At 32.3% G+C, this 21,407-nt stretch overlaps 2 protein-coding genes across 6 annotated transcripts; both read right to left on the reverse strand.

The window, feature by feature from the left end:
- Positions 1 to 591: 591 nt before the first annotated feature.
- Positions 592 to 8,931, reverse strand: LOC129922369 (zinc finger protein 271-like). 5 transcript variants are annotated; one of them, XM_056008247.1, is made up of 4 exons: positions 8,780 to 8,931; positions 6,763 to 7,111; positions 3,164 to 3,638; positions 592 to 3,079 (listed from the first exon to the last, which is right to left on the reverse strand). In XM_056008247.1, the coding sequence occupies exons 2-4, from the start codon at positions 7,051 to 7,053 to the stop codon at positions 1,581 to 1,583; spliced, it is 2,265 nt and encodes a 754-aa protein (XP_055864222.1). In that variant the 5' UTR covers positions 7,054 to 7,111; positions 8,780 to 8,931; the 3' UTR covers positions 592 to 1,580. The 5 variants fall into 5 exon arrangements, with proteins under 5 accessions (XP_055864222.1, XP_055864223.1, XP_055864220.1 ...); XM_056008248.1 differs by having other exon boundaries at positions 592 to 2,071; positions 2,324 to 3,638; XM_056008245.1 differs by having other exon boundaries at positions 592 to 2,155; positions 2,240 to 3,638.
- A 5,550-nt stretch (positions 8,932 to 14,481) lies between these two features.
- Positions 14,482 to 21,395, reverse strand: LOC129922367 (zinc finger protein 271-like). The gene is made up of 3 exons (XM_056008239.1): positions 21,276 to 21,395; positions 18,795 to 19,142; positions 14,482 to 17,556 (listed from the first exon to the last, which is right to left on the reverse strand). Exons 2-3 carry the CDS (start codon positions 19,083 to 19,085, stop codon positions 15,400 to 15,402), a joined length of 2,448 nt encoding a protein of 815 aa, XP_055864214.1. The 5' UTR covers positions 19,086 to 19,142; positions 21,276 to 21,395; the 3' UTR covers positions 14,482 to 15,399.
- Positions 21,396 to 21,407: the final 12 nt, after the last annotated feature.

Genomic DNA, 21,407 nt, shown 5'->3' on the forward strand with positions numbered 1-21,407 from the left:
AGATTTTTATAAGAATTTAAAATACAAATCACAAGCCAATGTTTTTTTTTGGCCTCCTTTAGTCGTAGAACGACTATGGTTCGTCTCGGGGAGATGAAAGCCAGGGCAATATTTATCATGAGATTAAATTCCACACAGCAGTCCCCCCCCCCTCTGCACAGCTGATGTCACCAAGGTAACGGAATATCCGATACAGTTTGGGATCAGTAGCGCTGTAGGTTCTGCCAGGCTGTAGCTCAGTGTGCCACAATCTGCCTATGGGTCACCAGCTCCTGATTTTTTCCTAAATACTTAAGTTTTCAAAACAATAAAAGAAATATGAACAAGCTTTATTTAGTTTATTTAGGAACGAAGCACCATACATATAGTTATAATGTTTTTTGTTTGGTGTAATGTTTATCATGAGATTGTCATCCACACAGCAGCCCCCCCCCCCCTATCTGCACAGCTGATGTCACCAAGGTAACGGAATATCTGATACAGTTTGGGATCAGTAGCACTGTAGGTTGTGCCACAATCTGCATATGGGTCACCAGCTCCTGATTTTTTCCTAAATACTTAAGTTTTCAAAACAATAAAAGAAATATGAACAAGATTTATTTAGTTTATTTAGGAACGAAGCACCATACAAATGGTTATAATGTTTTTTGTTTGGTGTAATGCACCAATTGTAAGACAAATTTCCATACGGACAATAAAGAGTATTATTATTATTACATGCCATAACTATTAATATGTATAATTTTAGATCATCAGACGTGTACTACTTAATGTAGGTCTGTATGAGCAAGTCAGTTCGGTCAGACACAAAATGCATATTAGTCATTTAGTACTTAGATTAATATATAACTAGGCTTTTTTTAAGCATCAATTATTAAAATCAACAAGAAGTCATCACATTAAAACGCTAACATTTACACATGTAATAATTAGCATTATTATAGAAAGCAAAACCTTACTTCGATAGTAGCTCAATGAACCGTATGATCGTTAACAATTATTTTAAATATTAGATTTTCAAAACTAAAGCTAGACAAAACATTCACATTTCAGCCTACAAACATGTTTTTCTACTAGCTGTGCATTACAAAAACTTCTATTACAAAGTACACATTTCAAAGGCAGTCTGTTAACTCTTTCAGTGCGAATTGTTTTGATCGAAAAGAATTTCGTTTTGCGAAACTGGGGTAGACTTGCTAAAACTATATAACTTTTTTATTATATTCATTAATCTTTAAACATATTTGATTTTATTTTAAAGGAAATTGAATGGGCTACAAATTAAAAATAAATAAAAAATTAAATATTCAACAAAATTTTTTTTCCATTTATTTTAAACTGAGCAGGGAAAATGAAAATATTTTTTAAATTCATTAAAAAATCGTTATACTGAAAGATTTAACCTTTTAATTAAACATTTAATCCATAAGTATTGAAAAATCACAATACTAAGCACATTTAATTGCTTCAGATTTCATAAAAGATGAAAAAACTCCCACATCCGGAAATTGAAAAAAAAGAGAGAAATAAAAAAGTTTAACATAAAAAAGATAGTGAAATAAATATTTTAAACCAAGTCACTAGCTGAGAGTAAGGCCACACTGACTAGCGCAAGCAAAGTTACTCACTGAGAGTAACACCGCACTGAAACAGTTAATGTGTATCATTAAATGATTTTTTATATCTCGCAGGGATAAGAACTTGTTATTGCAAAGAATACATTTGAATTGTTTTCCATTAACGTGAGACTCTAAGTGTATTGCTAATGTTAACTTGCTGGACAAAATGGCATTGCATGTCAGACATTTAAGTTTCTCTTTTGAGTTTTGGCTATGAGCACATTGATGTCGTTTTACATCTGATCCGTGAGAAAATGGTCTCCGACATTGAAATAGTTTTTCAACGTTATGAATCTGAAGGTGTTGTTTAAAACTTGAAGTCTGAGAAAATACTACCTGACATATTTGACATTTATATTGTTCTTTACCTGAATGGAGCACCTGATGTCTTTTTAAATTTGAATACACAGAAAAAGCTTTCAAACATATTTGACATTGAAATGGTTTTTCACCTGTATGAACTCGACGATGTGTCTTTAATTCTGAAGATGATGCATAAAATTTCAGACATATTTGACATTGAAATGGTTTTTCACCTGTATGGACCATTCTATGTTTTCTTAAACTTGATGACTCAGAAAAGGCTTTCAAACATATTTGACATTGAAATGGTTTTTCACCTGTATGAACTCGACAATGTATCTTTAATTGTGAAGATGTTGTAAATAATTTCAGACATATTTGACATTGAAATGGTTTTTCACCTGTATGGACCTTTTGATGTTGTTTTAAACTTGATGACTCAGAAAAAGCTTTCAAACATATTTGACATTGAAATGGTTTTTCACCTGTATGGACATTTTGATGTTGTTTTAAGCTTGATGACTGAGAAAAAGATTTTAAACATATTTGACATTGAAATGGTTTTTCGCATGTATGAGTCATTTGATGTTGTTTTAAACTTGGTGACCGAGAAAAAGCTTTCAAACATATTTGACATTGGAATGGTTTTTTGCATGCATGGATGTTTTGATGTCGCTTTAAAGTTGATGACTGAGAAAAGGCTTTCAAACATATTTGACATTGAAATGGTTTTTCACCTGTATGAACTCGACGATGTATCTTTAATTCTGGAGATGTCGAAAATAATTTCAGACATATATGACATTGAAATGGTTTTTCACCTGTATGGACCTTTTGATGTTTTCTTACATTTGATAACTCAGAAAAAGCTTTCAAACATATTTGACATTGAAATGGTTTTTCACCTGTATGGACATTTTGATGTTGTTTTAAACTTGATGAATCAGAAAAACCTTTCAAACATATTTGACATTGAAATGGTTTTTCACCTGTATGAACTCGACGATGTCTCTTTAATTGTGAAGATGTTGTAAATAATTTCAGACATATTTGACATTGAAATGGTTTTTCACCTGTATGAACTCGATGATGTGTCTTTAATTCTGGAGATGTTGTAAATAATTTCAGACATATTTGACATTGAAATGGTTTTTCACCTGTATGGACCTTTTGATGTTTTCTTAAACTTGATGAATCAGAAAAACCTTTCAAACATATTTGACATTGAAATGGTTTTTCACCTGTATGGACTCGACGATGTGTCTTTAAATTTGAAGATGTTGAAAATAATTTCAGACATATTTGACATTGAATTGGTTTTTCACCTGTATGAACTCGATGATGTGTCTCTAATTCTGGAGATGTTGTAAATAATTTCAGACATATTTGACATTGAAATGGTTTTTCACCTGTATGGACCCGACGATGTGTCTTTAAATTTGAAGATGTTGAAAATAATTTCAGACATATTTGACATTCAAATGGCTTTTCACCTGTATGGACCTTTTGATGTTTTCTTACATTTGATAACTCAGAAAAAGCTTTCAAACATATTTGACATTGAAATGGTTTTTCACCTGTATGGACTCGCTGATGTCTCTTTAATCTTGAAGATGTTGGAAATACTTTCAGGCATGTTGGACATTTATTGTCTTTATGTTGTTTTTTATCTTCTTTGAAAAAAGTTCTTTCTTGCTCAAGTTTTTCAAATTGCATCTGAAAAAAAAAAATTAAATAAAAAGATCATGGAACCTCAAAAGTAATAATATTTGGTTCTGCATAGTTCTTTTGTTATGACCAGAATGCTTTTACTGGATAGGTAAATAATCAAGTAGAAAGTTTCCATGTTTCTGTAATAGGAGGAAATCAAATATTGAATTATGAAATCCTAGTCTGTATCAGGAATTAGGTTTCTCAGTTAGGCAGTATAGCAGTTTCTTTTCACTCAGCCTCTAGTCACAACATTCTAATGCTCACATCCAGTACTTTCTAGAAGTAATCTAAAGATAATATTGTTTTCTCTGATTTTATAGAACTGTCTGTAAATGAAACCCCAACACACATTTCTAGAAAGAAGTTTCTTAAGATAATATTCTTTTCTAAGACTAAGACTAAGACTGCTTTATTGATCCTTATGGAAATTTGTTGTGATTACAAGGACTCGTTTCTCATATAAAGACAACACAACAGAAAAATACATTTTATAGAACTGTCTGTAAATGAAACCCCAACACACATTTCTAGAAAGAAGTTTCTAAAGATAATATTCTTTTCTAAGACTAAGACTAAGACTGCTTTATTGATCCTTATGGAAATTTGTTGTGATTACAAGGACTCGTTTCTCATATAAAGACAACACAACAGAAAAATACATTTTATAGAACTGTCTGTAAATGAAACCCCAACACACATTTCTAGAAAGAAGTTTCTAAAGATAATATTCTTTTCTAAGACTAAGACTAAGACTGCTTTATTGATCCTTATGGAAATTTGTTGTCATTACAAGGACTCGTTTCTCATATAAAGACAACACAACAGAAAAATACATTTTATAGAACTGTCTGTAAATGAAACCCCAACACACATTTCTAGAAAGAAGTTTCTATAGTCGGTCTTATTTCAGGAGACGAAACTCAGTATCGAAGCTCGATAGAAGAGTTTACAAACTGGTGCACCGACAACTTTCTAGAACTGAATGTAACAAAAACTAAAGAACTTATAATAGATTTTAGAAAGAAAAAACAAACTATACGTGAACTGCAAATAAACACTATATCTATAGAACAAGTAAAGGCATATAAATATCTAGGCGTTATCATCAACAACAAGCTTTCATGGGAAGACCACCTTGGAACTCTGACAAAGAAAACAGCCCAGCGACTCTTTTTTCTATACTAACTCAACAGTTTTAAATTAAACAAGAAGATCCTTGAGACATTTTACGGCGCGACTGTACAAAATCTGCTAACATACGGAATAAGTTGTTGGCAAGGCAATGCCTCATCTAAACTGTTGCAACGTCTAGAAAACATAATTAAAAAAGCATCAAAAATTACACTCATAACATTACCACATTTAAAGGAACTTTTTGAACAAACGTGCCTAAGAAAAATCGAAAAAATCTTGGAAGACAATGGCCACCCGCTCCATCAGAACTACGCCAGGTCGTCGCGAAGTGGGTGACTGCTGTCAATCAAAACAAGAACGGAGCGGTACAAAAACTCGTTTGTACCTCACTCGGTCAGACTCTATCACCGCCACTCATTGATCAGGGAACATGAAATGCACCAAGATACCTGTGTGTAGTCGCTGAATGAACTCTTTATGTTGTCTGTTGTATTTATGTGTATTTTTCTGTTGTGTTGTCTTTATATGAGAAACGAGTCCTTGTAATCACAACAAATTTCCGTAAGGATCAATAAAGCAGTCTTAGTCTTAAGATAATATTCTTTTCTAAGACTAAGACTGCTTTATTGATCCTTACGGAAATTTGTTCTGATTACAAGGACTCGTTTCTCATATAAAGACATTTCTAGAAAGAAGTTTCTAAAGATAATATTCTTTTCTAAGACTAAGACTAAGACTAAGACTGCTTTATTGATCCTTACAGAAATTTGTTGTGATTACAAGGACTCGTTTCTCATATAAAGACATTTCTAGAAAGAAGTTTCTAAAGATAATATTCTTTTCTAAGACTAAGACTAAGACTAAGACTGCTTTATTGATCCTTACGGAAATTTGTTGTGATTACAAGGACTCATTTCTCATATAAAGACAACACAACAGAAAAATACATTTTATAGAACTGTCTGTAAATGAAACCCCAACACACATTTCTAGAAAGAAGTTTCTAAAGATAATATTCTTTTCTCTGATTTTATAGAACTGTCTGTAAATGAAACCCCAACACACATTTCAGCCCCATCATACTCAAAAAAGTGACCAAAAAGTTGTAACTATAAAAAAAAAATGCATATATAGTCTTCATGTAAGATCTTAATTCTTCATTGTCAGCTAAGAGACTATTTCAATGCTTATTGTCTCTGCTTGGGTCTTTTGGCAGTATCTTTACAGTGTGTTCTGTGCTGTGTATTTGATAGGCCAGCTGCTGCTGCATTATAGTCTTCTCTAAGCCAGATGAGGGCAGTAGAGATTATTTTTCCAATGTTTAAAGAATGGTGGGGGAGCGTTGGCTGAGTGGTTAAACGCTACGCTACAGAACCTGGGGTTCTGGGTGTGAATCTTGGTGAAGACTGGGATTTTGAATTTCGGAATTGGGGGAGCCTTCATGATGTCATCCATCTTTAAATAGATGTTGATAACAGATTTCTCAAGACAGTTACACAAATTTTTTTTTTATCAAGACGGAACTAGTGACCCTAACAATGAGGAGACCAAGTGTATTTTTATATTTTTATTCTATTTATTCAAGCTTAACTCTTTTTCTCTGTCATTATTTTTCCAAGTTTCGACAGAATTCTTCATTTAGCTCATTACTATTTCACTACCCTGTTGTGATTAAGCTTCTATAATTTTGTCGTTTGTCATAAAGTGTATTATTGTGTATAGAATTAAAGAGGAAGACATGCTCTGTTAATGTAAAACAAAATAAAGTTTACAAAATTAAACATTAATTAAATTTTATGAGGTCAAATAAACTGTGGTATCGTCAATTAGGAGAGAAAGAGTTAAACAGTACAAAGTCAAGCATTTTTTTTCTTAATTTTACAGTTTTCAAACATTTTCATTATTTTCAAAACCAGTATATTAATTTAAGGTGATTCAGACATGGATTAAAGTAATTTATAAAATGTTTAATATTAAATAACTTCTGCTTTACCTGGAAATGTTTAAGATTTGATGTTTCTCTCATTTCATAACTGATGTCCTGTTTCAAGTCTGACAATGAGTTCAACTTGTCTGGTTCTTCTCCTGGAACTTCTGGTGCAAACATTGTGTCATTCCTTTCTTCTTTCATCCCATTTCTATGATCAAGAGAAAGGTTTGGCTCGCAGTGTGACATGCAAAACAACTTAGGAGATTCTTCTTCAGATGTTGGGGCTGACAAAATGTCTTCCTCCATTTCCTTTTTAATTACATTTTTTAGTTCAAAAGTAAAATTGTATTCCATGTTTGCTATCACTTAGAGCTAGCTTCTTGGTTTATTTTCAAATGTCTATACACATTATCTGCAACAAATAACACACACAAAAAAAATAAAAAGCTACTACAGGTAATAAATGTATAAACTTATTATTGTTTTAACACTATTCAAACAAACTTACATTTTCTATCAATGAACCACTGATCAATATAAAAATTAGGATACACGTGTAATCTACTAGTAGAATAGGTAGATATGTGAAAATCCGTAAGACCGGAAGTAAAAAAATGGCGTCAAATTTTGAGATCCGTTTTTCTTACTTTCTGTACATAGGCCCTTAATTGAAATCGATTAGAATAAATGATTTTAAATCCATTGAAATCGTTGCTAAAAGAGGTGAATATGGATACATTTTATATTGAGGAACACTTTTTTCATGTACTTATAGAAAATATATCTGGCCATATTTCTGCCAAGTTTTATCACGATACCTTTATTTCTTCAATTGTTATCGATTATAATGTTGAAACATAAATTTGCACTGCTCCCTATGGGATTTTTTATTCTTTTTGAAAACTAAAGTATTTTAAGACTTAAATCTTGCCTAGGCTAGTAGATATAGCAATTATGTATAGGTCTAAAAAGCTTTTAAAGAGTTTAATTTATTTCTTTCTATTTTTTTAATAATTTTAATGCGCATTGGAAAAATATTGTTTCAGACAATTTTGATCCCACTTTTTAAATATTTGGTTATTTTCTGCCATCACAAAGCCACCATTTTGTCCACACCCCTTAACATTTCTTGTAGCTCTAGACCTGATAATTGTTTATTTCATCAATATTTACATTCTAAACAAGTGAAGTTCATGAATATAAATGAAATCAGATTTGTGCGCTAGAAATTTACTACGAATACTAGATCTACTATTAAATTTCTTATTTAACAAGTAGATCTTTTGTCTACGCAACTCAATTCCAACTTTTTCACATTTTGAGGGGGGGGGGGGGGGGAGTCTCGCGGGCTGAGCCAGCTAGAAGCTCTCTTCTTCTTTGTTCCATGTCAACCAATGTTAGCTCAAAACGCCACCAAAAAAAACAAACATAACTTTCTGTTTAACTTACACTTACATTCATAATTTATACACCATTGGAAAGTTCTTTCAAAGTATTTTAATGATGTACTAATGAAAAATTGTTTTTTCAAAGATACTTTTTTTATTTCACATTCCTAGAATAGGTTATAGATCTATAAATATATATAACAGTGTTTGCAATTAATATTTGACATTGGGTGCTGTGAGGGAGTACACAGTACTAAGTAGTAACTAATCTTCAAGTGTATCCTTCTATTCCTTAATCCTACAACTAATCTAATGAATTAATGGGAACTTATCTATATAATAATAATATAATAAAGGCCTATATATTTATAATTAAATCTAGAGATAGATTTACAGAGACCACCATATTCTAGTTTAGAATACATCATGCAAGAACTAGATTTATATGTAATTCATGTCTAATGAGCCGCTAATCATCATATAGGCAATATAGCCAATATAGGAATATAGGCTTAGGGCTGGGCTAATCTTTGTAAATTATCATGAATCATTATCATGCAATCAGTTTGAATCAGTACTTTTAACATTTGCTTTTACTCAATTACTGTTAAAGTTAAAGAGACAAATAAAAATGCAGTTTTCTGGATTATAGATGATTTCAACCTACCTGATATAAATTGAAAAACACTAACCATAGATAAACACTATAACCTTAAGAACATAAATGAGCTTTTCATTGAAACTTTACACAACCTAAGTTTAGATCACATCATTAAAAAGCCAACATGTTGTCATTGGAGATACGCCATTTTTGTTCAACACTAGATTATCTCCCTTACGTTAATTGCCAACTTTTTCTGTTTGTATTTTGTCTTTGTTAAAACAGCTATTATTGAAATTCAATAGTTTAATTCATATAAAAGATGTGTTTTAATAAATTTGGTTGTAAAAAGTAAAAAGTAAATCAAGCTGTTGTGTCACAATAGACGGTGGAATTCTTTAACATCGAGACGGATATGAGACTAGGGCTTATCTTATCCCCATTTCTCTTTCTTGTAGCCATCGACGATATCATAGAAACACGCTAAACAGGCTGCATTCGGGTTCCCATGGCATAAACCAAAACGAGTTGAATTTTGCAGACGACATAGCATTACTTCGAAATACAATTAAATGCATACACCAGATGACGGATAAAGAGGCCCTCAAAGTTATACATATTGGGTGCAGGTTACCCAGTGCCCCATCAACATTGGTCATACAGATCCTGAACAAATAGAAAAGCTCAAATCTATTTAGGCAGTGTTGCCTCAAGTGATGATGATGTATATCATGTTGTTGCATGTCGGAATGGAAAGCAGAAGAAAATCCTATCAGTGTAAACCAATCATCTCTTTTACAAACACAAAGAGAGATATGGAACACCCGAAACATTATAAAAATAAATGACAATAACAATCAAATAGAACAACTGGTTTATAAAAGCCAGTATCTACACACTGCTTGTAGAATTAGATTAACAAGGTGGACATTTAAACATTCTATTTAGGATCTAATTCATATAGTATACTAAACGAACACAATTCAACAAATGGAATCATTTACATGCTGGTTTTCTAAAAATAGCTATAGTCGAACAATATGGGCGAAATCCGGGGGTAGCGATATTCTATGTAGACTACGAAATAAAATAACAATATAAGAAAGTAAAATGTAATTACCTGCAGCCTTACATAAACACATGGTGTAGAACCAGGCACAAACAGGAAGTGGAGACGACGTAGGCCCAGTAACGAACAGACACTACAGCGACAAGAGATGCCGGTAGAGTGGACAGTGCCCACGTTGTTCTGCCTTTTTATGCCCGGACACAAGGTGCCATCTAGGGGGAAGGGTCACGTGGATATCGGGGTGGCCGGTGTTTCCTGAAAAGGTATCCACTCCACTACAGTTATTTAACCTTGGTTAGGCCAATAATAGAATATGCATCCTCCGTTTGGGACCCCTCAACTCAAGAAAACAATAAGAAACTGGAACAGACACAAAATAGAGCATTGAGATTCATAACAAACGAATATTCACATTTGACTGGAGTAGCACCTTTAGTAAAATCACTAAATTTAGACAGAAGACTCAAAAGTAAAGTAGCAATTATACATAAAACACTGAACCATAATCTTCAAATACAAAAACAAAATTTAATAAAATACTCAGAAAGACACAAAGATAAAGGCACATTCCTCGTCCCATATGCTAGGACAAATTTGTACAAATGCTCCTTCTTCCCTAGTGCTATTAGAGCATGGAATGGGTTGCCTGAGCTAGCAAGAAAAACCAGTGACTTGGCAGAATTTAAGTCATTGGTTAATATGCATGACTAAATGCATGACGCGTAGGACGTAATCATCTTCTTTTTTGAAGTAAGGTCTGTATTATATAAGATAAGATATAAGATAAGATAAGATAAGTCTGTCTTTCCTTTGACTAGTATATTTTTTCAAAGACAATGTTGTACACCCATCGCTTTCTCCGTTTGCCTCTTCTTTTTTTCTGGTGCTGTTCCTTGAAGTAAAATCTCTGTGAGCCCTGAGAACCTTGTGATATGGTCATACCGTTTTAGATTGTGTTTTTGTGTGGTCATGAATTATTCTTCCAAATTAAATATTATTACAAGCGTTGCTTGTACAAAAAAATAGGAACGCTTAGGCTTAGAAGAGCCCAAGTTCTATCCAAAACACAGACATGCAAGTCAAAAGTTATTATAGTAGGCCTATCATAAAACAATTACACTAGAGCCGTCAGAGCCCTACGAATAAAAAAAAATAACATTGCCTTATATAGGGAGAAAAACTCTTGCCGAGGAGCAGATTATAGGGGCCTATCACCGCGTCGATATGCTTTTAATTGGTCCCCCCCCCCCCCCCAACTTCAACTTTACGAATCTGCTACAACTTGGACATAACTTGGACATAACTTGACCAGGCGTGATTTCCTCCTTGTTTCTCAGTTGACCAGTGTATTTCACCAGGAAGTCACGACTCTTAGAATACCGACTTAATTTTCTTTTGTATCTTTCATGGCTTCTGAGGGTAGAATGTGAATATATAAGTGAGGGGCTTGCAATATGGACCATGATCAATTACGGACCACCACGATTTTAGGGGGAAGCTACTCTATATTGCCAAAATAACAACAAATATTAAATATGCAGCAGTGACTGCCCTTACTTGGTTTGCGTACATCAGTACATAGAAAGCGAAAGTATATTAATTAAGAGCTATGTGATTTTCTGTTTTCGCACATTTTTTTCTTCAATTTTTTCCTCGTTCATGTCTTGTATAAAGAAGCAGACATACACCAGAAGACTTACAAAAAAAACTTGTTCATGCTTTAGGACCACTAATGACTTTGTGAACGAACTTTTTACACAGTAATCGTGTTATTCACTTTTTATTGACAGCTTTTTGCTATGCCTATCATTTTTCTAATATGGACCACTTGAATATTCTAATATGGACAAGTGGTCCACATTTGATTCTCGGCAATAGCAGTGGTTCATATTAGATCCCGTCTCTCTCTCTCTCTCTCTCTCTCGAAAAGAAAATCTAAATCGACCACCTGTGGACAATGGTTATGCTTGCCCTTAATGTGGCAAAATATGTAGGTCACAGATGGGACTGCGCAGCCACGGGAAATACTGCATTCCTCACTAATCTCCGGACTCGAAGACTAGCCTTATATATATATATATATATATATATATATATATATATATATATATATATATATATATATATATATATATATATATATATATATATATATATATATATTTCTGTTGTTTTTTTTTTTTTCATTTTATTTATTTTATTTTCTGTAGTTGTGAATGTTAGTCTTACAAAATATCTCCAAGAACTCAAGAAAACGGTCACATAGTAGCTTTTGTTTTTCGCCATTGAGATTTATAAACCATAGATGTGAGTTTGAATGATTGTGAAAGAAAAAGAAGCAACTCGTCAGAAATCATTATCTTGACTGTTAATGTGGATAGAAGAACTTGATAGTGCAAAGCACACTGTAGTGAATAGCTACACTAGTAGAGCACCATAAAAGTGGAATTGATTTTTGTTCAAATCTTTTTGTATATTTTTTAAAAATTATTTTTTCTCTCACAAACCCATACACCCACAATTGTTTTATTTTGTATTTGCTTTAAATTTAAAATAGTCTAAAAAAAAAAAAAAAGATTACTTTTTTAAAACAAAGTTTATCTAAGGGAAAGAACCGCTAATTACTGCAGTATATCTGAAAATGGAAGGGTTTAGCTTCCTTTCTGCTATATAAAACAAATACATTAATTAGTATAGTGTTAAAGTTTTATTTGATTCGTGTATGTATTGCCAGTGACTAATAATATTTGTGCAAAAATGTTAACTTGATTCGAAAATGGGAAATTGGAGAATGAACACAGACAAGGTTTATCTTATCTTATATAATACAGACGTTACTGTAAAAAAAAGAGTCCTATGCGTCATGCATTCAGGCGAGAGGCTAAGTGCGCTTGAACTTGGCTTGGCTTGGCTACATAGAAGGGGGCTCGAGGTTCGACACCCGACTCGGGCAGAGTTGTGTTTACTGAGCGCCCAAAGGCAGAACGGAAAACCAACTCCTAGATACCCCCTCCCCCCCCCCCCCCACTGGTCCACAAATGAGATTGGACCAAAGCGCTCTGAGCATGCTGTAAGGATGAAAGTAGCGCTATATAAAAGCTATAATAATAATTGACCAGTGACTTAAATTCCGCCAAGACACCGATTTTCCTTGCTATAAGCTTTGTAAACAAAAATGAGCCTCTCGATTTTTCAATTTTTTTTTCTAATTTTTAAAAGACTTTAATAACGTGTTAGATATTCTTCCCATTGAGGACTCAGGGGTGGGGCGTGATGGGTGGGGGGACTAAAGGTACTCTCGAACTTCTACTCACTCAAAGCCTGAGGGCGAAAAATGACTTCCAGTTTTGAAGAGCTTTTTTGTGAGCGTCAAATTAGACATTCCTCTTCTTGTCTTTATATAGACACATCTTGAGAAGTCTGCAAGCAGACTGAAATTTGACTTTACAAAAACAAAAAAAAAAACAACTAAATAAAATGTTGACTCCCACAATGACCTGCTAACTACTGTCATAAACGCAATCTAAACTCTAAGGCCATATCACAAGGTCCTCATTTCTCGCAAAGGCCTTCCTTCAGGGAACAGCACCAGTAAATATAAAGTAGAGGCAGACAAAAATGCTATGAGAGGACAACATGAAAGAACAAACAAGCTTATCCAAGGCAAAAGGCAGAGAGGAAAGGAGAAAGACGGTTGACAGAGCTTTTGGATGCGCCAACGAAGCAACAGACGAACAGATAGGTGAAAGGTCAAAGATGAAAGGTGAAAAATTAGAATCCCGTAGATCGGCTTGTGTGACTATAGTCTTCTCTGATTATTGATAGGATTGACTTCTTAAATAGTAGCTTAGTTTAGCTCTTGTTATAGGCTTACAGGCTTACGGGCACGACATGGCCTAAATTGTGCTGATGTGCCTAAACTCAAACTCTTTTGTCAACACAAAGGAGGGAAATACGAAGGTTTAATAGAAAGCTTGTGTCAAAACCGTGTGTTGGTGAGCCCCTAAGAAGAGTGTGTGTAGCGCGTACAATGATTTGACTGACATAAAAATAATCAAATTGAAGTAATACGATGTGAAAATGCAGTCAATCAAATGGTAATTAGTTAAATATAACTACACTAAATAGTCCACGACCTCCATATGGGAAAATGGCTAATAACTCCCACGCACACGAAACGTCATCCGAATAATAATATTAGGACAATTTACTTGCTTCTGGTCAGCTGTTACTGTGTGCTATCAAGCATAGCATTATATATACACACACACACATGTGACAGAAGTTTCCCATACTGCCTTTAGGCGTGGTGTCTGAGTGTAGGGGCGTAGCTAAGAATTTCCCATCGTTTTGGCAACCGGGGGGGGGGGGGGGGGCTTGACCTCTTTGGGGGACCCCTGCATTTTTAGTAATATTTAATTTTTAATGTAAGAAACACTCATTTGCCCCCCCCCCCTCAAACTAGGTTATGCGCCTTCTGATTATAGTTTATTTTATCTACATATTCTAATATATTGACATGTAAATGTTAATTTTAAAAAACAAATTGTGCTTTAACCCTTTACTTGCCAACACGTGAATTAGATCTGATAAAGAATGAATTAGATCTGATAAAGCATGTTTCGTTAGACATTTGGGTAGTAGTGAGTGGAAGTATTTCAATAAGAATGTATTTCTCAAATAAAAAAAAAAAAGGAATGTAACTAACTTAAGCCGAACAAATTCACATTTATTTGTTCTCTTGACATGGCGTTAACATTGGAAATATGAAATCTTTTTTTTAAGCACCAATTATTAAAATCAACATGAAGTCATCACATTAAAACGCTAACATTTACACATGTAATAATTAGCATTATTATAGAAAGCAAAACCTTACTTCGATAGTAGCTCAATGAACCGTATGATCGTTAACAGTTATTTTAAATATTAGATTTTCAAAACTAAAGCTAGACAAAACATTCACAATTCAGCCTACAAATATGTTTTTCTACTAGCTGTGCATTACAAAAACTTCTATTACAAAGTACACATTTCAAAGGCATTCTGTTAACTCTTTCAGTGCGAATTGTTTTGATCGAAAAGAATTTCGTTTTGTGAAACTGGGGTAGACTTGCTAAAACTATATAACTTTTTTATTTTATTAAATAATCTTTAAACATATTTGATTTTATTTTAAAGGAAATTGAATGGGCTACAAATTTAAAATAAATAAAATTAATTATTCAACAAAAGTTATTTTTTTCCATTTATTTTAAACTGAGCAGGGAAAATTAAAATATTTTTAAAATTCATTAAAAAATCGGTTTACTGAAAGATTTAACCTTTTAATTAAACATTTAATCCATAAGTATTGAAAAATCACAATACTAAACCCATTTAATTGCTTCAGATTTCATAAAAGATGAAAAAAAAAACACTTTGAAATTGTATTATTTACATTTTTCAGACCTCGGGAATAAACTAAAAAAGAGAAACCATTGACATAATGTTGTCTTTTTAAAAAAAATACTTGGCACTGCATCGTATTTACTACCAAAACTAAAAACAATCACTCCCACATCCGGAAATTGAAAAAAAAAAGAGAAATAAAAAAGTTTAACATAAAAAAGATGGTGAAATAAATATTTTAAACCAAGTCACTAGCTGAGAGTAAGGCCACACTGACTAGCGCAAGCAAAGTTACTCACTGAGAGTAACACCGCACTGAAACAGTTAATGTGTATCATTAAATGATTTTTTATATCTCGCAGGGATAAGAACTTGTTATTGCAAAGAATACATTTGAATTGTTTTCCGAAACAGTTAATGTGTATCATTAAATGATTTTTTATATCTCGCAGGGATAAGAACTTATTATTGCAAAGAATACATTTGAATTGTTTTCCATTAACGTGAGACTCTAAGTGTATTGCTAATGTTAACTTGCTGGACAAAATAGCATTGCACGTCAGACATTTAAGTTTCTCTTTTGAGTTTTGGCTATGAGCACACTGATGTCGTTTTACATCTGATCCGTGAGAAAATGGTCTCTGACATATTCGACATTGAAATAGTTTTTCACCGTTATGAATCTGAAGGTGTTGTTTAAAACTTGAAGACTGAGAAAATAATTCCTGACATATTTGACATTTATATTGTTCTTTACCTGAATGGAGCACCTGATGTCTTTTTAAATTTGAATACAAAGAAAAAGCTTTCAAACATATTTGACATTGAAATGGTTTTTTGTTTGTATGGACCATTTGATGTTGTTTTAAATTTGAATACTGAGAAAAAGCTTTAAAACATATTTGACATTGAAATGGCTTTTTGCTTGTATGGACCATTTGATGTCTTTTTAAATTTGAATACACAGAAAAACCTTTCAAACATATTTGACATTGAAATGGCTTTTTGCTTGTATGGACCATTTGATGTTGTTTTAAATTTGAATACACAGAAAAAGCTTTAAAACATATTTGACATTGAAATGGTTTTTCACCAGTATGAACTCGATGATGTATCTTTAATTTTGAAGATGTTGAAAATAATTTCAGACATATTTGACATTGAAATGGTTTTTCACCTGTATGAACTCGACGATGTCTCTTTAATTGTGAAGATGTTGTCAATAATTTCAGACATATTTGACATTGAAATGGTTTTTCACCTGTATGAACTCGATGATGTGTCTTTAATTCTGGAGATGTTGTAAATAATTTCAGACATATTTGACATTGAAATGGTTTTTCACCTGTATGAACTCGACCATGTATCTTTAATTTTGAAGATGTTGAAAATAATTTCAGACATATTTGACATTGAAATGGTTTTTCACCTGTATGAACTCGATGATGTGTCTTTAATTCTGGAGATGTTGTCAATAATTTCAGACATATTTGACATTGAAATGGTTTTTCACCTGTATGAACTCGACGATGTCTCTTTAATTGTGAAGATGTTGTCAATAATTTCAGACATATTTGACATTGAAATGGTTTTTCACCTGTATGAACTCGATGATGTGTCTTTAATTCTGGAGATGTTGTAAATAATTTCAGACATATTTGACATTGAAATGGTTTTTCACCTGTATGGACCTTTTGATGTTTTCTTAAACTTGATGACTCAGAAAAAGCTTTCAAACATATTTGACATTGAAATGGTTTTTCACCTGTATGGACTCGCCGATGTCTCTTTAATTTTGAAGATGTTGGAAATACTTTCAGGCATGTTGGACATTGAAATGGTTTTTCACCTGTATGAACTTGACGATGTGTCTTTAATTCTGGAGATGTTGAAAATAATTTCAGACATATTTGACATTGAAATGGTTTTTCACCTGTATGGACCTTTTGATGTTTTCTTAAACTTGATGACTCAGAAAAAGCTTTCAAACATATTTGACATTGAAATGGTTTTTCACCTGTATGAACTCGACGATGTCTCTTTAATTGTGAAGATGTTGTAAATAATTTCAGACATATTTGACATTGAAATGGTTTTTCACCTGTATGAACTCGACTATGTGTCTTTAATTTTGAAGATGTTGAAAATAATTCCAGACATACTTGACATTCAAATGGCTTTTCATCTGTATGGACCTTTTGATGTTTTCTTGCATTTGATAAATCAGAAAAAGCTTTCAAACATATTTGACATTGAAATGGTTTTTCACCTGTATGGACTCGCTGATGTCTCTTTAATTTTGAAGATGTTGGAAATACTTTCAGGCATGTTGGACATTTATTGTCTTTATGTTGTTTTTGATCTTCTTTGAAAAAAGTTTTTTCTTGCTCAAGTTTTTCAAACTGCATCTGAAAAAAAAAATTAAATAAAAAGATCATGGAACCTTAAAAGAAATAATATTTGGTTGTGCACAGCTCTTTTGTTATGACCAGAATGCTTTTACTGGATAGGTAAATAATCAAGTAGAAAGTTTCCATGTTTCTGTAATAGGTGGAAATAAAATATTGAATTCTGAAATCCTAGTCTGTATCAGGATTTAGGTTTCTCAGTTAGGTAGTATAGCAGTTTCTTTTCACTCAGCCTCTAGTCACAACATTCTAATGCTCACATCCAGTACTTTCTAGAAGTAATCTAAAGATAATATTGTTTTCTCTCATTTTATAGAACTGTCTGTAAATGAAACCCCAACACACATTTCGGAACCCTCATACTCAATTAAGTGACCAATAAGTTGTAACTATAAAAAAAAAATGCATATGGTCTTCATGTAAAATCTTAATTCTTCATCGTCTACCAAGAGACTATTTCATTGCTTATTGTCTCTGCTTGGGTGTGTTCTGTGCTGTGTATTTTAAAGGACACCTGCTGCTGCATTATAGTCTTCACTACGCCAGATGAGGGCAGCAGAGATTTTTTCCCCAATGTTTAAAGAATGGTGGGTGCATGTTGGCTGAGCTCAGCTCTTGAACCTAAGGTTCTGGGTTTGAATCTTGGTGAAGACTGGGATTTTGAATTTCAGGATTTGGGGAGCCTTCATTATGTCATCCATCTTTAAATTTCTTTAGATTTCTCAAAACAGTTACACAAATTATTCTTTTTTTTTATCCAGATGGAACTAGTGACCCTAACAATGAGGAGACCAAGTGTATTTTTATATTTTTATTCTATTTATTCAAGCTTAACTCTTTCTCTCTGTCATTATTTTTCTAAGTTTCGACAGAATTCTTCATTTCGCTCATTACTATTTCACTACCCTGTTGTGATTAAGCTTCTATAATTTTGTCGTTTGTCATAAAGTGTATTATTGTGTATAGAATTAAAGAGCAAGACATGCTCTTTTATGTAAAAGAAAATAAAGTTTACAAAATTAAACATTAATTAAATTTTATGAGGTCAAATAAACTATGGTATCGTCAATTAGGAGAGAAAGATTTAAACAGTACAAAGTCAAGCAATTTTTTTTTCTTAATTTTACAGTTTTCAAACATTTTCATCATTTTCAAAACCAGTATATTAACTTAAGGTGATTCAGACATGGATATAAGTAATTTATTAAATGTTTAATATTAAATAACTTCTGCTTTACCTGGAAATGTTTAAGATTTGGTGTTTCTCTCATTTCATAACTGATGTCCTGTTTCAAGTCTGACAATGAATTCAACTTGTCTGTTTCTTCTCCTGGAACTTCTGGTGTAAACATTGTGTCATTCCTTTCTTCTTTCATCCCATTTCTCTGATCAAGAGAAAGGTTTGGCTCGCAGTGTGACATCCAAGACAACTTAGGAGATTCTTCTTCAGATGTTGGGGCTGACAAAATGTCTTCCTCCATTTCTTTTTTAATTACATTTTTTAGTTCAAAAGTAAAATTGTATTCCATGTTTGCTATCACTTAGAGCTAGCTTCTTGGTTTATTTTTAATGTCTATACACATTATCTGTAACAAATGAACCACAAAAAAAAATTAAAAAGCCACTACAGGTAATAAATGTATAAACTTATTGTTTCTTTTAACACTGTTCAAACAAACTCACTGATCAATATGAAAATTAGGATGCTCATGTAATCTACAATTCGTAGAAGAGGTAGATATGTGAAAATCTGTAAGACCGGAAGTTAAAAAAATGGCGTCAAATTTTCAGATCCGTTTTTCTTACTTTCTGTACATAAGCCCTTAATTGAAATCCATTAGAATAAATGATTTTAAACCCATTGAAATCGTTGCTAAAAGAGGTGAATATGGATACATTTTATATTGAGGAACACTTTTTTCATGTGGACTTTAAAAAAAAATGTGTATTTTCTTACTTTTTTTTTTACTTGAAAGTATATGTATTTTTCTTTTTACTGATACTCATTTTAGGTAACATTTTGGAAGTTGATTTTTTTGTACTAATAGAAAATATATCTGGCCATATTTCTGCCAAGTTTTATCACGAAACCTTTATTTCTTCAATTGTTAAGAAACATAAATTTGCACTGCTCCCTATGGGATTTTTTATTTTTTACATTTTTTGAAAACTAAACTATTTTAAGACTTAAATCTTGCCTAGGCTAGTAGATATAGCAATTATGTATAGGTCTAAAAAGCTTTTAAAGAGTTTAATTTATTTCTTCTATTTTTTTTTTAATTTTTTTGAGCATTTGAAAAATATTGTTTCAGACGATTTTGATCCCACTTTTAAAATATTTGGTTATTTTCTTCCATCACAAAGCCGCTATTTTGTCCACACCCCTTAACATTTTTTGTAGCTCTAGACCCGATAATTGTTTATTTCATCAATATTTACATTCTAAACAAGTGAAGTTCATAAATATAAATGAAATCAGATTTGTGCGCTAGAAATTTACTACGAATACTAGGTCTACTATTAAATTTCTTATTTAATAAGTACACATCTTTTGTCTACGCAACTCAATTCCAAATTTTTAACATTTTGAGCCGGAGGGGGGGGGGAGGGGGGAGTCTCGTGGGCTGAGCCAGCTAGGCGCTCTCATCTTCATTATGAAATTTCATGTCAACCAATGTTAGGTCAAAACGCCACAAAAAAAAACAACATATTTTTCTAACTGTTTAACTTACACTTACATTCATAATTTATACACCATTGAAAAGTTCTTTGAAAGTATTTTAATGATGTACTAATGAACAATTGTTTTTTCAAAGATATTTTTTTATTTCACATCCCTAGATTAGGTTATATAAATATATATAACAGTGTTTGCAATTAATATTTGACATTGGGTGCTGTGAGGGAGTACACAGTACTAAGTAGTAACTAATCTTCAAAATTTTATTACATTATCTTTAAGCGTTAAAAGGTTATAGCAATTTAAATGTATAAGCTCCTCCTTTCGGTCACAATTTTTCGGGTATTTTAATAGGCTAATTTTCCGACACTAAAATGGTCATAACTTATGTTCTAATTAACCTAGAAGCATAAATGAGGTATCAATGAACTCAATTCAAAAAGATCTATCTAACTATACTAGTTTCATTTAGATTCATTAAAGTTGAATTTTTTATCAAAGTACCTATTCTATTCAAGTGTATCCTTCTATTCCTGAATCCTACAACTACAACTAATCATTAATGAATTAATGGGAACTTAGAATATCTATATTAATAATAGATAGGCAGTATTGCCAGTATTTAAAGAGACCACCAAATTTTAGTTTAGAATACAAATACATCATGCAAGAACTAGATTTATACATTATAATAATATAATCATTATATAAATAATTATATGTAATTCATGGCTAGTGAGCCGCAAATCATCATATAGGCAATATAGCCAATATAGGAATATAGGCTTAGGGCTAGGCTAATCTTTGTAAATTATCATTAATTATTGTTCATCATCTTGTCAGATTTTGGTTGAACTTTTAGTCTTTTACTGTAAGTTGTAGATCTAAATCTAAGTCACTAGTAAGTGACTGGTAAATAAGTGTTAATGTTAAACTAGTTAAAGACTTTAAGTTGAACTTAACTAATAAAAATGCAGTTTTCTGGATTATGAATGATTTCAACCTAGATTCTACCTGATATAAATTGAAAAACACTAACCATAGATAAACACTATAACCTTAAGAACATAAATGAGCTTTTCATTGAAACTTTACACAACCTAAGTTTATATCAAATCATTAAAAAGCCAACATATTGTCATTGGAGATACGCCATTTTTGTTCAACACTA

Source organism: Biomphalaria glabrata, chromosome 13 (genome assembly GCF_947242115.1).
Source record: "Biomphalaria glabrata chromosome 13, xgBioGlab47.1, whole genome shotgun sequence".
In the NCBI taxonomy this organism is placed as follows: domain Eukaryota; kingdom Metazoa; phylum Mollusca; class Gastropoda; family Planorbidae; genus Biomphalaria; species Biomphalaria glabrata.

Bases quoted from the DNA above. Each gene is read 5' to 3' on its own strand.
- LOC129922369 (XM_056008243.1), bottom strand. From the start codon at position 7,053: ATGGAATACAATTTTACTTTTGAACTAAAAAATGTAATTAAAAAGGAA. The intron at 3,639-6,762 runs GTAAAGCAGAAG...TTTTTTTTTCAG, and splicing joins CAAATCTTAAACATTTCCAG to ATGCAATTTGAAAAACTTGA.
- LOC129922367 (XM_056008239.1), bottom strand. From the start codon at position 19,085: ATGGAATACAATTTTACTTTTGAACTAAAAAATGTAATTAAAAAAGAA. The intron at 17,557-18,794 runs GTAAAGCAGAAG...TTTTTTTTTCAG, and splicing joins CAAATCTTAAACATTTCCAG to ATGCAGTTTGAAAAACTTGA.